Source organism: Pristiophorus japonicus, chromosome 13, assembly GCF_044704955.1.
Source record: "Pristiophorus japonicus isolate sPriJap1 chromosome 13, sPriJap1.hap1, whole genome shotgun sequence".
Classification (NCBI taxonomy): Eukaryota; Metazoa; Chordata; class Chondrichthyes; family Pristiophoridae; genus Pristiophorus; species Pristiophorus japonicus.
The window spans coordinates 92,574,776-92,594,958 of NC_091989.1; the positions used below are offsets into that span (position 1 = coordinate 92,574,776).

Genomic DNA, 20,183 nt, shown 5'->3' on the forward strand with positions numbered 1-20,183 from the left:
GGCAGTGTCCTCGGCCCAACCATCTTCGGCTGTTTCATCAAATGACCTTCCCTCCATCACAAGGTCAGAAGTAGGGATGTTCGCTGATGACTGCACAATGTTCAGTTCTATTCGCAACTCCTCAGATAATGAAACAGTCCATGCCCGCATGCAGCAAGATCTGGACGACATTCAGGTTTGGGCTGATAAGTGGCAAGTTACATTCGCGCCACACAAGTGCCAGGCAATGACTATTTCCAACAAACGACAGTCTAACCAGCGCATCTTGACATTCAACGGCATTACCATCGCCAAATCCTCCACCATCAACACCCTGGGGGGTCACCATTGACCAGAAACTTAACTGAACCAGCCACATAAATACTGTGGCAACAAGAGCAGGTCAGAGGCTGGGTATTCTGCGGCGAGTGTCTCACCTCCTGAGTCCCCAAAGCCTTTCCACCATCTACAAGGCACAAGTCAGGAGTGTGATGGAATACTCTCTACTTGTCTGGATGAGTGCAGCTCCAACAACACTCAAGAAACTCGACACCATTCAGGACAAAGCAGCCCGTTTGACTGGCACCCATCCAGCACCTTCAACATTCACTCGCTCCATCACCGGCGCACCACCTACAATGCTCGCCAATGCTTCTCCCAAACCTGCGACCTCTACCTGCGAACAAGGGCAGCAGGCACATGGTAACACCATCACCTGCAAGTTCCCCTGCAAGTCACACACCATCCTGACTTGGAAATATATCACCATTCTTTCATCGTCGCTGGATCAAAATCCTGGAACTCCCTCCCTAACAGCACCATGGGAGAACCTTCACCACACAGACTGCGGCGGTTCAAGGCACCACCTTCTTAAGGGCAATTAGGGATGGGCAATAAATGCCAGTAACTGACGCCCACATCCTGGAACAAATTTTTTTAAAGTTTCTGCTCAATTCCTTATTGGATTTCTTAGTAGCTAGTCCCTATTTTTGGACACCTACACATGGATATGCCTGCCCCGCTGAATCCCTCATAATTTTAAAGACATCCAATAGGTCACACCTCATCCTTCCCTCTTCTCATGGAAGAGCCCATTTAGTTAGTGCTGCCCCTCTGCCCTACCCCAATGGGCTGGTGCCCCTCCCGGTGTTGCAATTTTTTTTTCTTCTGACGTTGCCTGCTCTCACCAACGTGACCATCTTTCATGATCGAGCCTCGGCAGCGAGTATTGGAGGGCTATTCGACTGTTGGGGGGGGGGGGGGGGCACAACTGAGCCTGATTTTGCCCACTGCCCGTGAACACATGTTTCAGCAGCGGTCACTGGACGCCCTCCTGTATTGCTCAGAGACATGGACCATGTACAGGAGACACCTCAAGTCGCTGGAGAAATACCATCAACAATGTCTCCGCAAGATCCTGCAAATCCCCTGGGAGGTCAGATGCACCAATGTTAGCGTCCTCAACCAGGCACCAACCCCAGCATTGAAGCACTGACCAAACTTGATCAGCTCCACTGGGCAGGCTACATTGTTCGCATGCCAGGCACGAGACTCCCAAAGCAAGTACTCCACTCGGAACTCCTTCACGGCAAACGAGCCAAAGGTGGGCAGAAGAAACATTACAGGGACACCCTCAAAGCCTCTTGAAAAAGTACAACATCCCCACCGACACCTGGGAGTCCCTGGCCAAAACCACCGAGTGGAGGAAGTGCATCCGGGAGGGCGCTGAGCACCTCGAGTCTCATCGCCGAGAGCACGCAGAAATCAAGCGCAGGCAGTGGAAAGAGCGCGCGGCAAACCAGCCCCGCCCACCCTTTCCCTCAACGACTGTCTGTCCCACCTGTGACAGGGACTGTGGTTCTCGTATTGGACTGTTCAGCCACCCAAGGACTAATTTTAAGAGTGGAAACAGGTCTTCCTCAATTCCGAGGGACTGCATATGATGATGACTGTATGCTGATCAGGAGGGGGTAAAGCCGGGCTGCTTTATCCCCACTCTAACCCGACCAAATCCAGGGCAATTATATCACCCAACTGCCACACCCCCCACCCCGCCCCGCGACAGGCTAAACTCAGCACCGAGCAGGCATCCAGATCAAACCGGAATCTCCTGGTCTTCTCGGCTCAGTGCTACACTACCTGCTCAGCACAGTGGCTACTGGCTGCGCTGTTGCATGCAATTTATAATTAATACACATTTTATACATAGTGCACATCTGTTGTGGATGGAACCATCCCCCAGGCAACAGAACTGAAATGTCAGCAAAGGATGAGCTGCAAGCATGAGTGCAAGTACCTTTAATGTATGTATAGCTTTACATTCACTCAAGTCAGGAACAGGTTAATAATAGTCAGGGGGATCAATGCTGCAAATGGAACCCTGTCACCAAGTGTCAGCGTCAAGCTGAGAGCAGACCTCCCTCCCTCCCTCCGCACTGCCTCACGACTCGACTTGACCAGGGGTGCCTCCTACTGTACGGATACGGCACTTCAACTTTATAGCCTCCAAGCAAGACTGGGACAGTGCCAATTCAAGGGGTGTTTCTATAGACTGTTCTCCACGAGCTTGACATTGCCCCATACTCTAGTCTCATTACTGGGAGAAAGTGGTTCCTGTGGCATCAGTCTAGACTGGATATCAACCCAGGTCCCAGCTAGCAACTCCTAAAGTATTAAATGTTTAAACCGCCGATTATCTCACAGTTCACCCTCTCCACCCAATGAATTTCTGCGAGCAAGAGAAAGAGAGAGTGCACATGAGAGGGAGGGACCGTGCGTGCAACAAACACAGAAACGCACATGCATGAGAGAGAACTTTATTATGCAGCCCATTATCACACCACTCAGTACGATTGGCCGTAGGCCCCTTTTAAGTTTTGTTGCAGCCCGACCAAGGTGGACGATACACTACTCTGCCTGCTCTAGGGAAGTAATCATTTAGCATGTTAACTTGTTCATTTATCCTCCCTTTCAACCCGTTAAGGGAACTCAATCATTCCACAAATAGCAAGTACACATTTCCGTCATCACTGGGTAATGAGGTAAAGACAAGAACACTTTCTTTAATAATGCATGTTAACTTCACAATCAATCTAAGCACCACACCTCAGGAGAATGAAAAAACAGAAGTTGAGGTATGTAGTTAATAAATCTTTATCATCTCACAAATTAAATGTTCCACATATTAAAAAAAACTGCCGATAACCCAAATCACGTAAATGTTTCAAGGTTTACAGGTGAGCCTATAGTGCCACCTACTGGATGCCAGACTCTACTGCTGCACTCTCATTTACCTGTAACCATTTAATCCACTGTGACCAGATCAAATTCAGCAACTTTCACTTAAATAGCACCTTTAACATAGAACACATCCCAAGGCGCTTCACAGAGTGTAATCAGAAATAAATAGACATGGAACAAAGGTGGAGTTAGATCGCAGATCAGCCAGGATCTCGTTGAATGGCAGACCAGGCTTGAATGGCCTACTTCTTATTTTCCTAGATATTAGGAGGGGAGCCCAATAGTCTGGTCGAAGGGGTAGATTTTAAGGATGGTCTTAAAAGGAGGAGGAGAGGGAGGTGGAGGGGCTTAGTCAAGGAATTGCAGTGTGTCGGTTTGAAATCCCCCAGATAAAAGGCCCAGCGGGAGATCGAGAGCCAGCGGCAGTTGCTGAGACGGGAGCGGCCTATAAAAGGCCCAGCGGGAGATCGAGAGCCAGCGGCAGTTGGTGAGAGGCGGGAGCAGTGGCGGAGCGGCCTATAAAAGGCGTACCGGTGCAGCTACAGCGGGAGAGAAAGCAAAATAGAAGTAGAAAGTGGGGTAAGTAATTGGCTGGTGATTGGTGAGTAGCTTTTCTTTTATTTTTTATATCAGTAAGTGAACTGTAACATTGTTATTACCAATTTAAGGGTATCTAAGGTTAAGACATGGCAGGAGAGCTCGGCCATGTGATATGCTCCTCCTGTACCATGTGGGAACTCGGGGACACTTCCGGTGTCCCTGGGCGCTACGTGTGTGGGAAGTGTATCCGCCTCCAGCTCCTGACGGTCAGCGTTGCGGAATTGGAGCTGAGGGTGGATTCACTCTGGAGCATCCACGATGCTGAGAATGACATGAGTATCACGTGTAGTGAGTTGGTCTTACCGCAGGAGAAGGGTCCACAGCCAGATAGGGAATGGAAGACCAGCAGGAAGAGCAGTGCAAGAAAGATAGTGCAGGGGTCCCCTGTGGTCATCCCCCTGCAAAACAGATACACTGCTTTGAGTACTGTTGGGGGGGGATGACTCATCAGGGGAGGGCAGCAGCAGCCAAGTTCATGGCACCGTAGGTGGCTCTGCTGCAAAGGAGGGCAAGAAAAAGATTGGGAGCGCGATAGCGATAGGGGATTCGATGGTGAGGGGAATAGATAGGCGTTTCTGCGGACGCAACCGAGACTCCAGGATGGTATGTTGCCTCCCTGGTGCAAGGGTCAAGGATGTCTCAGAGCAGGTGCAGGACATTCTGAAATGGGAGGGAGAACAGCCAGTTGTCGTGGTGCACATTGGTACCAACGACATAAGTAAAAAAAAAAGGATGAGGTCCTACGAAAAGAATTTAAGGAGCTAGGAGCTAAATTAAAAAGTAGGACCTCAAACGTAGTAATCTCGGGATTGCTACCAGTGCCACGTGCTAGTCAGAGTAGGAATCGCAGGATAGCGCAGATGAATACATGGCTTGAGCAGTGGTGCAGCAGGGAGGGATTCAAATTCTTGGGGCATTGGAACCGGTTCTGGGGGAGGTGGGACCAGTACAAACCGGACGGTCTGCACCTGGGCAGGACCGGAACCAATGTCCTAGGGGGAGTGTTTGCTAGTGCTGTTGGGGAGGAGTTAAACTAATATTGCAGGGGGATGGGAACCTATGCAGGGAGACAAAAATGAGGCAAAAGCAAAAGACAGAAAGGAGATGAGGAAAAGTGGAGGGCAGAGAAACCCAAGGCAAAGAACAAAAAGGGCCATTGTACAGCAAAATTCTAAAAGGACAAAGGGTGTTAAAAAAGCAAGCCTGAAGGCTTTGTGTCTTAATGCAAGGAGTATCCGCAATAAGGTGGATGAATTAACTGTGCAAATAGATGTTAACAAATATGATGTGATTGGGATTACGGAGACGTGGCTCCAGGATGATCAGGGCTGGGAACTCAACATCCAGGGGTATTCAACATTCAGGAAGGATAGAATAAAAGGAAAAGGAGGTGGGGTAGCATTGCTGGTTAAAGAAGAGATTAATGTAATAGTTAGGAAAGACATTAGCTTGGATGATGTGGAATCTATATGGGTCGAGCTGCAGAACACTAAAGGGCAAAAATCGTTAGTGGGAGTTGTGTACAAACCTCCAAACAGTAGTAGTGATGTTGGGGAGGGCATCAAACAGGAAATTAGGAGTGCATGCAATAAAGGTGCAGCAGTTATAATGGGTGACTTTAATGTGCACATAGATTGGGCTAGCCAAACTGGAAGCAATACGGTGGAGGAGGATTTCATGGATTGCATAAGGGATGGTTTTCTAGACCAATATGTCGAGGAACCAACTAGGGGGGAGGCCATCTTAGACTGGGTGTTGTGTAATGAGAGAGGATTAATTAGCAATCTCATTGTGCGAGGCCCCTTGGGGAAGAGTGACCATAATATGGTGGAATTCTGCATTAGGATGGAGAATGAAACAGTTAATTCAGAGACCATGGTCCAGAACTTAAAGAAGGGTAACTTTGAAGGTATGAGGCATGAATTGGCTAAGATAGATTGGCTAATGATACTTAAGGGGTTGACTGTGGATGGGCAATGGCAGACATTTAGAGACCGCATGGATGAATTACAACAATTGTACATTCCTGTCTGGCGTAAAAATAAAAAAGGGAAGGTGGCTCAACCGTGGCTATCTAGGGAAATCAGGGATAGTATTAAAGCCAAGGAAATGGCATACAAATTGGCCAGAAATAGCAGCGAACCTGGGGACTGGGAGAAATTTAGAACTCAGCAGAGGAGGACAAAGGGTTTGATTAGGGCAGGGAAAATGGAGTACGAGAAGAAGCTTGCAGGGAACATTAAGGCGGATTGCAAAAGTTTCTATAGGTATGTAAAGAGAAAAAGGTTAGTAAAGACAAACGTAGGTCCCCTGCAGTCAGAATCAGGGGAAGTCATAACGGGGAACAAAGAAATGGCAGACCAATTGAACAAGTACTTTGGTTCAGTATTCACTAAGGAGGACACAAACAACCTTCCGGATATAAAAGTGGTCAGAGGGTCTATTAAGGAGGAGGAACTGAGGGAAATCTTTATTAGTCGGGAAATTGTGTTGGGGAAATTGATGGGATTGAAGGCCGATAAATCCCCAGGGCCTGATGGACTGCATCCCAGAGTACTTAAGGAGGTGGCCTTGGAAATAGCAGATGCATTGACAGTCATTTTCCAACATTCCATTGACTCTGGATCAGTTCCTATCGAGTGGAGGGTAGCCAATGTAACCCCACTTTTTAAAAAAGGAGGGAGAGAGAAAGCAGGGAATTATAGACCGGTCAGCCTGACCTCAGTAGTGGGTAAAATGATGGAATCAATTATTAAGGATGTCATAGCAGCGCATTTGGAAAATGGTGACATGATAGGTCCAAGTCAGCATGGATTTGTGAAAGGGAGATCATGCTTGACAAATCTTCTGGAATTTTTTGAGGATGTTTCCAATAAAGTGGACAAAGGAGTACCAGTTGATGTGGTATATTTGGACTTTCAGAAGGCTTTCGACAAGGTCCCACACAGGAGATTAATGTGCAAAGTTAAAGCACATGGGATTGGGGGTAGTGTGCTGACGTGGATTGAGAACTGGTTGTCAGACAGGAAGCAAAGAGTAGGAGTAAATGGGTACTTTTCGGAATGGCAGGCAGTGACTCGTGGGGTACCGCAGGGTTCTGTGCTGGGGCCCCAGCTGTTTACATTGTACATTAATGATTTAGACGAGGGGATTAAATGTAGTATCTCCAAATTTGCGATGACACTAAGTTGGGTGGCAGTGTGAGCTGCGAGGAGGATGCTATGAGGCTGCAGAGTGACTTGGATAGGTTAGGTGAGTGGGCAAATGCGTGGCAGATGAAGTATAATGTGGATAAATGTGAGGTTATCCACTTTGGTGGTAAAAACAGAGAGACAGACTATTATCTGAATGGTGACAGATTAGGAAAAGGGAAGGTGCAACGAGACCTGGGTGTCATGATACATCAGTCATTGAAGGTTGGCATGCAGGTACAGCAGGCGGTTAAGAAAGCAAATGGCATGTAGGCCTTCATAGCGAGGGGATTTGAGTACAGGGGCAGGGAGGTGTTGCTACAGTTGTACAGGGCCTTGGTGAGGCCACACCTGGAGTATTGTGTACAGTTTTGGTCTCCTAACTTGAGGAAGGACATTCTTGCTATTGCGGGAGTGCAGCGAAGATTCACCAGACTGATTCCCGGGATGGTGGGACTGACCTATCAAGAAAGACTGGATCAACTGGGCTTGTATTCACTGGAGTTCAGAAGAGTGAGAGGGGACTTCATAGAAACGTTTAAAATTCTGACGGGTTTGGACAGGTTGGATGCAGGAAGAATGTTCCCAATGTTGGGGAAGTCCAGAACCAGGGGTCACAGTCTGAGGATAAGGGGTAAGCCATTTAGGACCGAGATGAGGAGAAACTTCTTCACCCAAAGAGTGGTGAACCTGTGGAATTCTCTACCACAGAAAGTAGTTGAGGCCAATTCACTAAATATATTCAAAAGGGAGTTAGATGAAGTCCTTACTACTCGAGGGATCAAGGGGTATGGCGTGAAAGCAGGAAGGGGGTACTGAAGTTTCATGTTCAGCCATGAACTCGTTGAATGGCGGTGCAGGCTAGAAGGGCTGAATGGCCTGCTCCTGCACCTATTTTCTATGTTTCTATGTTTCTATCTCGCCATCTCGGTTACCTCCTCCAAGTCTAGAGGAATCAAGGGATATGGAGATCAGGCTGGAAAATGGAGTTGAGGTTGATGATCAGCCATGATCACTGAATGGCGGAGCAGGCTCGAGGGGCTGTAGGGCCTACTTCTGCTCCTATTTCTTATGTTATGTCCAGCACAACTCCCCAACCCCGGAAAACTCTGCATACAGTTGCCGCCTTGTGCATTTCCCCCTTGCATTCCACATTGGCAGCCTTGCCTTCAGCTGCCTTGGCCCCACATCCTGGAACTCCTTCCCTAAACCCCTCCCACACCACCTTCCTTCAAACCCATCTCTCTGAACAACCTCTCTACTATCTGCCCCAACAGGCATCTTTTATACCCAAGAGCTTACCATTTGCCCATTCACTGCATTTATGCTGCATCCCTCCCCCATATGATGGCGGTATTTCACCTCCAGCTGCCTTGCTAATGCTATATGACAGCATGTTTCTTTCTGCTCAAGCTAAAAATGTGCAGCTCAGGTAGACAGAAAGTTCCCAGGATCTCCCAGGTGTCTGAGGGTTCAGCCTAGTGCAGGGAAAAAAACTACAGGTACAGCAAGCAATTAACAAGGCAAATGGTATGTTGGCCTTTATTGCAAGAGGATTTGAGTACAAGAGTAAAAACATCTTACTGCCATTATATAGGGCCCTGGTGAGACCACATTGTGGTTTGGTCTCCTTACCCAAGGAAGGATATAATTGCCATAGAGGAAGTGTAATGAAGGTTCACCAGACTGACTTCATAGATGGGGGGAGAAATTGTCCTATGAGGAGAGATTGAGTAGACTAGGCCTGTGTTCTCTCGAGTTAAGAAGAATGAGAGGTGATGTCATTGAAATATACAAAATTCTTACAGGGCTTGACAGGGTAGATGCAGGGAGGAGGTTTCCCCTGGCTGGGAGTCTAGAACCAGGGGTCGCAGTCTCAGAATAAGGGGTCATAAAAACATAAGAATTAGGAGCAGGAGTAGGCCACCTGGCCCCTCGAGCCTGCTACACCACTTAATAAGATCATGGCTGATCTGATCATGGACTCAACTCCACTTCCCTGCCCGCTCCCCATTATTCTTTACTCCCTTAACGCTCAAAAATCTGTCTATCTCCACCTTAAATTTATTCAATGACGCAGCCTTCACAGGTCTCTGGGACAGAAATTCCATAGATTTACAACCCAGAAGAAATTCCTCCTCATCGCAGTTTTAAATGGGCAGCCCCTTATTCTATGGAGACTATGTCCCCTAGTTTTAGTTTCCCCAATGAGTGGAAATATCTTCTCTGCATCCCACCTTGTCAAGCCCCTTCATTATCTTATATGTTTCGATAAGATCAACTCTCATTCTTCTGAACTCCAATAGGCCAAACCTATTTTCATAAGTCAACCCCCTCATGGGTTGGCCATTTAGGACTGGGGTGAGGAGAAACTTCTTCAGTCAGAGGGTGGTGAATCATGAGAATTCCATAGATTTGCAACCCTCAGAAGACATTGACATCAACTCCACTTTCCCGCCCGATTTCCATATCCCTGATTCCCCGAGAGTCCAAAAATCTATATCTCAGCTTTAAATATATTCAGAGACTCAGCATCCACAGCCCTCTGGGGCAGAGAATTGCAAAGATTCACAACCCTCAATGAATAAATTCCTCATCGCTATCTTAAATGGCTGACCACTTATCCGGAGACTGTGCCTCCTAGTTCTAGACCCTCTGCCAGGGGAAACAACCTCTCAGCATCTACCCTGTCAATCCCCTTCAGAATCTTGTACGTTTCAATGAGATCACCTCTCATTCTTCTGAACTCGAGGGTATAGGCCCATTTTACACAATCTCTCATCATAGGATAGCTCTCATATCCCAGGAATCAATCTAGTGAACCCTCGCTGCACCACCTCCAAGGCAAGTATAGCCTTCCTTAGATAAGGAGACCAAAACTGTGCACAGTATTCTAGGTGTGGTATCAATTGTACAATTGTAGCAAGACATCCACAGTCAAAGAGCCCGCCAACAGTCTGAAAATGACCACTGGAGCGAGGCATTGGAGGAGGATTGATGGCAGTGGAGCCGTAGCCAGCGAGGAACTAGTGCCTTCAGTGAAGAACAGAAGACAATTGAAGCGAGAAGAGAAAGCAGAATGGAAAATGAATGCTAAGTAGGTTAGGTTCACTGCTACACTATAATAGAATGATACAGCACAGGAGGCAGCAAGTTGGCCCATCGTGAAACAGCGATCCAATTAGTCCCACTCCCCCGCTCTTCCTTTTCAAGTATTTATCTCATTCTCTGTTGAATCTGCTCCCACCACTCTTTAAGGCAGTGCATTCCAGATAATCATTCGCTGCGTAAAAAAAATTCTTATCTCCCCCACGCACCCCCCCGCCTCCAACTACCGGGCAATATCATCAATTATTTTAAGTAATAAATGCTGAAACCCAGAGCTAACTGGCATCACTTACACATGCCAGGTTTGTTGTTCTCATTAAATTGTGTTTCAGTCAAAGCTGTGTATTGCTGCGAAATACTTAATCACTGCGCACAGGACCTGATCTAAAGGTCCACTGACGATGCATCTCAATGCACAGCAACACCCACAGGTGCTATTTCCGTATAATTCATGGTCCAATTGGGGGTTTTGTAGATTAGAAATATGCTCTTCACGCAGCCTGTCTCGCTATAAAAGCAACTAATTTAACTAAAGCAGCATTGAATAGATACTGCCAGCAGACTGCAGCAGAGGCTCAGGAGCAACACTGACCATGCACCAAGCACCAGTGTTGGAGCAAGGTGCAGCTTTATCAATCGTCTCAGAGGCTCCTTAGTGTCAGCTGTGGCTCAGTGGATAGCACACTCGCCTCAGAAGGTTGTGGGCAAGTCCCACTCCAGGGACTCGAGCACAAAACTCTAGGCTGACACTCCCAGTGCAGTGCTGAGGGAGCGCTGCACTGTCGAAGGTGCCGTCTTTCAGAGGAGACGTTAAACCGAGGCCCCGTTTGCTCTCTCAGGTGGGCGTAAAAGATCCCAGGGAACTATTGGTGTCCTGGCCAATATTTATCCCTCAATCAACATAACAAAAACAGATTATCTGGTCATCATCACGCTGCTGTTTGTGAGAGCTTGCTGTGCACAAATTGACTGCTGCGTTTCCTACATTACAACAGTGACTAATTCCAAAAGTACTTAATTGGCTGTAAAGCGTTTTGAGACGTCCGGTGGTTGTGAAAGGCGCTATATAAATGCAAGTCTGTCTTTCTTCCACACACCTGCGCTCCAAAGCTGCACATCTCCAGCACTTGCTGTTTTTATTTTGCTATTGCATAAAGTGTGTAGGGCCAGAGAAGGTGGCGTGAGAGGGGGGGGGGATGGAGGAGGGGAAAAGAGAGGGAAGAGGTGCAGGAGTGGGGGAGAGGAAGGAGAGGGAAGAAGTGTGGGGGGGGGGGGGGGCGGAGGGGGACATGAAGCAAGAAACAGTCTGTGAATCTGGCTTGATTGATCGAAGGCACGGTGTTCCTGTAGTGGTGTTAGTGCCTACTCTTCACATTACTGGCCCACGGGGCAGAGAGAACCCTGGCAGACACAGTTTGCCCAATATGTTAGTCATCACCGCCCAAACCAAACATGGTCACATGTGCATCAGTGTTGCCCGGTGAAGCCAGGTTGGCACACAGTTTGAAATGGACTTTCCTTGGTTGTGAATTCTGGGTCTGACACTAGACTGCACGGAGCACGGAGCTGGACAGGCTGGGTTACAATGGACAGCAGGTCCGACAGCGAACACCCAACCTACACAGGCTGGGTTGCTGCCGTTTCCGCTGGTTCAGATACAATGCGGATTCCAGGAGACTGCCGCACTCGAGCCCATTGCGGCTCCCATCCCGACTGATGGCCTGCATATCCAGTTCACACGGGTCCACAAATCTGCCCCCAGGATAAGGCAGCCCGACACCAGTGTCAACACCAGAAGCAAGCCCATGGGCATCGGTCTCCCGGAATCCAAATCATGATAGCGACTGTATTAAAGCCTCACATTGTATCTTGAGAAAATGCAGAGGGGATTCCACCAACAGCGATGAAGTACCACACGCAAATTTAATTAGACTGCACTCCGACAGAACTAAAACTCCAGACACCAATACAGACACGATTGATTTATATCGCACCCGATCAGGTCTCTCAAATTACAGCATAGAAAGCCATTCAGTCCATCTCTTTGAAAGAGCTATTCAATTAATTCCACTTCCCTGCTCTTCCCCATAGCCCTGAAAATTTATTCTTTTCAAATGTTTATCCAATTCCCTTTTGAAAGTTATGGTTGAATCAGCTTTCACCACCCTGTCAGGAAGTCTGTTCCAGATCACAACTAAAATTTCTGCTCATCTCCCCTCTGAAATCTGTATCCTCTGGTTACCATTCCTCACCAGTGGAAACAGTTTCTCCACATTTACTCAATTTTTAAAAAAACACGTCAATTTTGAACACCTCTATCAAATCTCCCCTTAACCTGCTCTGCTCGAAAGAGAACAATCCCAGTTGATCTAGTCTCTCCACATAATGGAAGTCCCTCATCAATTCATCATCATAGGTGGTCCCTCGAACGAGGATGACTTTCTTCCATGAGTTCACAGATATTTCAATGAAGGACCCAATGTTCCAGTCCTGAACTCCAGTTGAGGGGGTGGAAGATGCCTGTGTGTGGATTTTTTTTTAAACGTGTGGTGACCATTGCACACCAGCCACCACACGGGCTTGACAGAGCTAGGTCTTTATCCAGTGGAAAGGGTTGAACCAGGACAACTGGAGACCTGCTCTGCTGCACGGACCCAGTGCGCACACATATCGCAGTGTGGGCTGGCCCATGCTGCCAACAGTTAATTACTCGGAGGTGCAGTCACTTTTGTTGGTAAATGTGGATTTTCCAAGCAAGCGCACACACACAGAATGGAGGTGAATGACTGGTTACTGTGATTGCTGGTGATGGTGATGGCAATGGTCAGGCACCAGGAGAGATCCCTGGTCTTCAGACAGTGCCAGGCGACGGCTCACCAGATTGCCAGGGGATGGCCCATCGGATCGCCAGATCAGGCAGACACCAGGGCCTCGGCTTAATACCTCATCCAAAGGAGAAAAATGACATCAAAATGAAATGATGCTGATTCGCATAGACAGGAAGGGTCAAGGACAAAACAGGAGCTGGCAGAAGCAGGGACACAATTTACAGGAAATGTCCCAGGACAAGGTGAAGCTCAGGGGGACGAGAGGGTATCTGACCTAATTAAATGGACAGTCAGCTTAGCAAGGACATCCAATCAGCAACGAGGAATCTCCATGTATGCGATAGAGGACAACAAGAGATCCACAGATAACTGGGCAGAGATCAAGGGCTAAACTTTCACCTTCATTTTCGGCGGTTTTCTCGGTGGTACAGCTATTTTTGGGACAGAAGCTGCCCGGCGAAAGTTTCCCCTAGTTTTTGAATGGTACCGCTCAAATCTCAAAACGCCCGCCGGGAGCAAACCGCCGAGAAAATCTCTAGGGCGCAAGTTTGGCCTCAACGGGAGCCCGTCCAGATCGCCGAGGGAACCACCCTGTGAAAGCTGCTTAAACAGGGCAGTAGGTGAGCACTCTGCAAAGGAAGGTAAGTTAAAGATTCTTTATTTATTTATTTTTAATTGTAAAAGGGCGATTAGCTTTAAGACTGCCTTGGGAAAGTTTAACTTTTTTTTTAAGTGAAATTTTTTTTAAAGTTTTCTCCCCTCCCTAGGCCCAGCCATAGCCTCGGAGTAAATTTTTTAAACATTTTTAATAACCGCTCGTTTCACTTAGTTTCCCCTTTAACCGCCGAGAATGCAAAATCCATTTTCTTGCCGAGTGATTATTTTCAACCTAATTATGGAAATTCTTCCCAGCGTTCCTTGCAAAACATTAACGGTTTTTCTGGGCGGGCAATCAGGCATTGAGGGGCTCTCGGGAAAGTCTAGCCCCAAGACTAAAACTGAAATGTAAAAGTAAGGCACGTGATAAAATTAGAGCTAACAATACTTTTCAGAATGGCAGGCAGTGACTAGTGGGGTACCGCAAGGTTGTGCGCTGGGGCCCCAGCTGTTTACATTGTACATTAATGATTTAGACGAGGGGATTAAATGTAGTATCTCCAAATTTGCGGATGACACTAAGTTGGGTGGCAGTGTGAGCTGCGAGGAGGATGCTATGAAGCTGCAGAGTGACTTGAATAGGTTAGGTGAGTGGGCAAATGCATGGAGGATGAAGTATAATGTGGATAAATGTGAGGTTATCCACTTTGGTGGTAAAACAGAGAGACAGACTATTATCTGAATGGTGACAGATTAGGAAAAGGGGATGTGCAACGAGACCTGGGTGTCATGGTACATCAGTCATTAAAGGTTGGCATGCAGGTACAGCAGGCGGTTAAGAAAGCAAATGGCATGTTGGCCTTCATAGCGAGGGGATTTGAGTACAGGGGCAGGGAGGTGTTGCTACAGTTGTACAGGGCCTTGGTGAGGCCACACCTGGAGTAGTGTACACAGTTTGGTCTTCTAACTTGAGGAAGGACATTCTTGCTATTGAGGGAGTGCAGCAAACCAGACTGATTCCCGGGATGGCAGGACTGACCTATCAAGAAAGACTGGATCAACTGCGCTTGTATTCATTGGAGTTCAGAAGAATAAGAGGGGATCTCATAGAAACGTTTAAAATTCTGACGGGGTTAGACAGGTTAGATGCAGGAAGAATGTTCCCAATGTTGGGGAAGTCCGGAACCAGGGGTCACAGTCTAAGGATAAGGGGTAAGCCATTTAGGACCAAGATGAGGAGAAACTTCTTCACCCAGAGAGTGGTGAACCTGTGGAATTCTCTACCACAGAAAGTTGTTGAGGCCAATTCCACATTGACTGTCTAGATTCCCAGAGGGGAGGCTGCCAGCACCCGAGAAAGCACACGTCGACACACTGTCATCAGTTGAGAGGGGTGGAGGTTGGAATTATTGCCAAATGCATTTCAGGCTCAAGTCCAAACTCTCATTCCAGCACGAAGATTCTGAGGGGGCTCGACAGGGTAGATAGAGAGGATGTTCTCCCTCGTAGGGGAATCTAAAACTAGGGGGCATGATTTGAGAATAAGGGGTTGCCCATTTAAAACGGAAATAAGGAGGAATTTATTTTCTCAGAGGGCCGTGAATCTTTGGAATGCTCTACCCCACTGAATATGTTTAAGGTGCATAGACAAATTTTTGAATAAGCGAGTCAGGGGTTATGCGGAGCGGGTGGGGAAATGGAGTTGAGGACGGGATCAGATCAGCCATGATCAGGCTCGAGGGGCAAAATGGCCTACTCCTGCTCCTATCATGTTCTTATGTACGAACCAGTTCCTATTTGAAGCTCGCTATCGGTACGCAGCTGTGACTTACGGTCGGAGGAGGTCTTGCGGCTCGAGGAGGAGTCGTCAGCAGTGCCGTCCAGCTGCTGTAGCGTTATCTGTCGGACATTATCGCCGTCATCCTCGGGCATGATCAGCTTCATCAGGGTCTGGTTACACACGTTCGCTACCTCCTTAATACCTGGGCTTTGGGTTAAGGAGCCGGCACACCAAGAGCTGGAAATAAAACAGGACAGGGATTGACAGCAAACAGTACAGAGGACCGAGAGCAACCTGCCGTCCTCGATACAACACGGGACCAAGAGCCACTGTTCCAGTTAACCTCCTGGCCAAGATGTTGCTGGCGGCGATCTTGACAAGAGCAGCACCGCTGATGGTCAGGGGACGGTGGATGACGTTTCTCTTGTCGGAAAAGGCACTCGTGTGGTGGGAATGTTTCCTGCTGGAGGCTGGCCTGGACTGTTTCATTATCAGAGAATCATGGAAATTTACAACATGGAAGGAGGCCATTTCGGCCTATCGTGTCCGCGCCAGAGTTGTGAATGGAGCTGAACACTGTAGAATTATCAGCAAACAGCTCCACCCCTGACCCTGGCAGAGAAAATATCGCTGATGAAGCAGCTAAAGATGTGGATGCTGCCTTGAGGAACTCCTTCAGTGATGTCGGAGTATTGCACCGACTGGCTTCCTGCAACCACAATCACCCTCCTGTGCATCTCAGCACCCAAGGCATGGCCGTTGGCTGCAGACTCCCCCCATTACCACCTTGCTATCTCCCCCAGCTCGAGGTTGTTAGTATATTTCTGCAAAGCTACAGGGATGGAGTATGATAGAAGATAAAATAAAACCTCAGGACCACTTTCCACAAGATAAACAACTTGTGTTTATATAGCACCTTTAACGTAGTGAAATGTCCCAAGGCGCTTCACAGGAGTATTATGAGATTAAAAAATTGATACCAAGACGCATAAAATTAGCGCAGGTGACAGAGGTATGTTTAAAGGAGCGCCTTGGAGGAGGAAAGAGAGGTAGAGAGGCGGAGAGATTTAGGGAGGGAATTCCAGAGCCTGAGGCCCAGGCGCGGCCACCAATGGTTGAGCGATTATAATCAGGGATGCTCAGGAGGGCAGAATTAGAGGAATGCAGACATTGGGGAGGGGGGGGGGTGCTGGAGGAGATTACAGAGATAGGGTGGGACGAGGCATGGAGTGATTTGAAAATGAGAATTTTGAAATCGAGGCATTGCTTAATCGACGCCAATGTAGGTCAGCGAGCACAGGGGTGATGGGTGAGCGGGACTTGGTGTGAGTTAGCTCACGGGCAGCCGAGGTTTGGATTTAGTTTATGTAGAGTAGAATGTGGGAGGCCAGTCAGGAGTGGGTTGGAATAGTCAAATCTGGAGATACCAAAGGCAGCTGTTGAGCAGAGGCAAGGGCAGAGACGTGCGATGTTACAGAGATGGAAATAGTTGTGCTGCGGATATGTGGTCAAAAGTTCGTTTCAAGGTCAAATATGACACCAAGTTTGCAAAGTCTGGTTCAGCCTCAGGCAGAAGTTGGGGAAAGGGATGGAGTAAGTGGCTAGGGAACAGAGTTTGTGGCATGGACCAAAAACAACAGCTTCGGTCTTCCTAATATTCAAATGGAGAACATTTCTGCTCATCCAGAACTACAATTATACCACAACACCCAACATGGTTTGCTTCATTCAACTCAGTTTAATTGGCATCAAACACATCATCACCTTCTCAGCCTTAGCACGAGTCTGCATGGCATACAACCTGCTGATACCCTGCGTCACCTGTTCATTTTACTGTAACTGAATGTGTCGGCCTCCGCTCTGCCACACAGCGCCCATTACGCAAGCTTTCTCTGTTCCTCCGCCCCGTCCCAACCCATACCCGACTCAGGCTATCGTTTCCAAGTGCTTCACCATCTTGTTCAGCTGCCACATGCAAAGCATTCCACCAACCCCCCTCGCTCCCCCCAAGAAATGCCAAGTACCCAGCAATGCTCCGAGGCTGACAAGTAAGGTGCTTGTAACTTCCCTGTCCCCCACGCGAGCTCCAGGACAGCACCAGCCAATGACGAAAGGGCCGAGGGCAGCGTCTGCACAGGAAGGACTATTGGTCTGTATCTAGTGCCACCTTGACCCCATTCCCAACACATGCCACAGCATGCTGTGCACAACTACGTGACCAAGTGCACACAGCTTTGGGAATTGGGAGGAAGGGAGGGATAATGGAGCAATAGGCTCAAGATTCCTAGTGTGTCAGCAGGAGGTAAAGGTGACTGTACGACAATGTGAAGGAGACAGAAGGCACTGCTTTTAAGGCAGAATGACATTATGGATATAATGTGCAAAATGACTGGGGTTCTTGCAGTGGTAACTGTCCATAGGGGAATGGCACTAGACTGAAGGATTGCCTGACTAATCCCACGATTGGAGACCAGGTCAAAAAAGAGAAACCAAAAGATTAACAGAATTCATTTGCAGCTAGTCCCAAAGGAGGCACTGCGGTACAAACTGCGCACTGTCCCCTCTCTGTGGGTCTGTAACGCCCGAGCTTTGTGGGAGGTAACTTGTGCATTGAGTTGTTTGGCTGGAGAAAAGGATACTCTTCTTCCGGTCATCGTAGGAGAGGCAGGGCAGGACGGCCGTCAGGATTCCTGAAGAGTACGGCAGCATCACTCGGCCCGCTAACTGAATAAACTCCCTCATCCACGTCATCGCAGTCAGCTGAATCAACTCATCTATGGGAAGCAAAAATAAACAGCGCTGACTCAACGAGACACACAAGCCATGTGACCGAAAGCAGACGTCTGCAGACGCAGGAAGAGCAGTGAGCAGTGAGCAGTGCCTGAGATTGGGAGAGTGTGCACTTTTCTGATCTGGGTGGAAGTCAGTGCTGAGGAATAGCAGCAATGTTAAGCGCTCTCAGGTCAGTTAGGGTAAAACATCCTGTCCTTGGCCAACACCCAGAAGAGCACCAATTAACTGGTGATGGGAGCTTGGCTATTGGCAGATTAAAGGCCCAAAGCATGTTCCCAATTATTATAGAAATGGGGATTGACAGCAACATTTAGATTCTAAATTCAAGTTAGAAGAACATTATCCTTTATTTTCATTTCCCAAACCAGCCAAAACCAACTACAATTCAGTCTAAATTTGCGTCAAAGTGTGAAAAGTTTTACGACACAGATTCAATGCCACAAGAAACTGGGCTGAGGCTACCGAACTCACTTCACATATACCTTATAGCTGGTAGAGAAAGGAGACTTTCCTCCCAGAGATTGAGCAATTAGGGCCGATACTCTCTGGAGTTTAGAAGAATGAGAGGTGATCTCATTGAAACATACAAGATTCTGAGGTGGATTGACAGGGTAGATGCTGAGAGGTTGTTTCCACAGGCTGGAGAGTCTAGAACTAGGAGGTCATTGTCTCAAGATAAGGAATCAGCCATTTAAGACAGAGATGAGGAGGAATTTCACTCAGAGGGCTGTGAATCTTTGGAATTCTCTACCCCAAAGGGCTGTGGATGCTGAATCGTGAGATTGAATAGACTAGATTCTCAAGAGTTTAGGTGATCTCATTGAAACATACAACATTCTTACAGGGCTTGACAGGGTAGATGCAGGGAGGATGTTTCCCCCGGGCTGGGAAGTCTCAAACCAAGGGTCACAGTCTCAGAATAAGGGGTTGGCCATTTAAGACTGAGATGACGAGAAACTTCTTCACTCAGATGCTGGTGAATCTTTGGAATTCTCAACCCCAGCGGGCTGTGGAGGCTCAGTCTTCGAGTATATTGAAGACAGAGATTGATAGATTTTTGGATATTAAGGGAATCAAGGGATATGGGGATAGTGCAGGAAAGTGGCGTTGAGGTAGAAGATCAGCCATGATCTTATTGAATGGAGGAGCAGGCTTGAGGGTCCGAATGGCCAACCCATGCTTCTAATTCTTATGTTGTGTATAGGCAAATTTTTGGACTATAGGTGAATCAGGGGAGATGGGGATTGGGCGGGGAGGCGGGGATCGGGCGGGGAGGCGGAGTTGCGGTTGAAGATCAGCCGCCTTCATCATCATCATCATAGGTGGCCCCTCGAACGAGGATGACTTGCTTCCACAAGAGTTCACGGATGTTTCAATGATGGACCCGATGTTTCAGTCCTGAACTCCAATTGAGGGGGTGGAAGATGCCTGTGGGTGAATTTTTTTAACGTGTGATGACCGTTGCACACCAGCCACCACACGGACTTGACAGAGCTAGGTCTTTATCCAGTGGCAAAGATTAACCAGGTCGACTGGAGACCTGCTCTGCTGCACAGACCTAGTGCGCACACATATCGCAGTGTGGGCTGGTTCCCCAACCTCCCATTTACTGGTGCCCCTCCCCCAATCCCCCCATTTACTGGTGCCCCTCAGCAATCCCCCCATTTACTGGTGCCCCTCAGCAATCCCCCATTTACTGGTGCCCCTCAGCAATTCCCCCATTTACTGGTGCCCCTCCCCCATCGCCCCATTTACAGATGCCCCTCCCCAATCCCCCCATTTACTGGTGCCCCTCCCCCAATCCCCCCATTTACTGGTGCCCCTCAGCAATCCCATTTACTGGTGCCCCTCCCCCGGTGCCCCTCCCCCATCTACTGCTGCCCCTCCCCTATCCCCTATTTACTGGTGCCCCTCCCCTATACCCCATTTACTGGTGCCCCTCCCCTATCCCCCATTTACTGGTGCCCCTCCCCTATCCCTCCATTTACTGCTGCCCCTCCCCTATCCCCATCCCTCCATTTACTGCTGCCCCTCCCCTATCCCTCCATTTACTGCTGTCCCTCCCCT

The 20,183-nt window shown here is 48.2% G+C and overlaps 1 protein-coding gene across 2 annotated transcripts in view; it reads right to left on the reverse strand.

Moving 5' to 3' along the window:
* vac14 (vac14 homolog (S. cerevisiae)) overlaps window positions 1–20,183 on the reverse strand; it is a 406,574-nt gene that overhangs the window by 316,848 nt on the left and 69,543 nt on the right. For both annotated transcript variants that reach the window (XM_070897766.1, XM_070897765.1), the window contains exons 9-10: window positions 17,963–18,097; window positions 15,376–15,525 (exon numbers count right to left, since the gene is read on the reverse strand). In XM_070897766.1, the coding sequence (XP_070753867.1) occupies window positions 15,376–15,525; window positions 17,963–18,097 (285 nt within the window). The remainder of the gene's footprint in view (window positions 1–15,375; window positions 15,526–17,962; window positions 18,098–20,183) is intronic.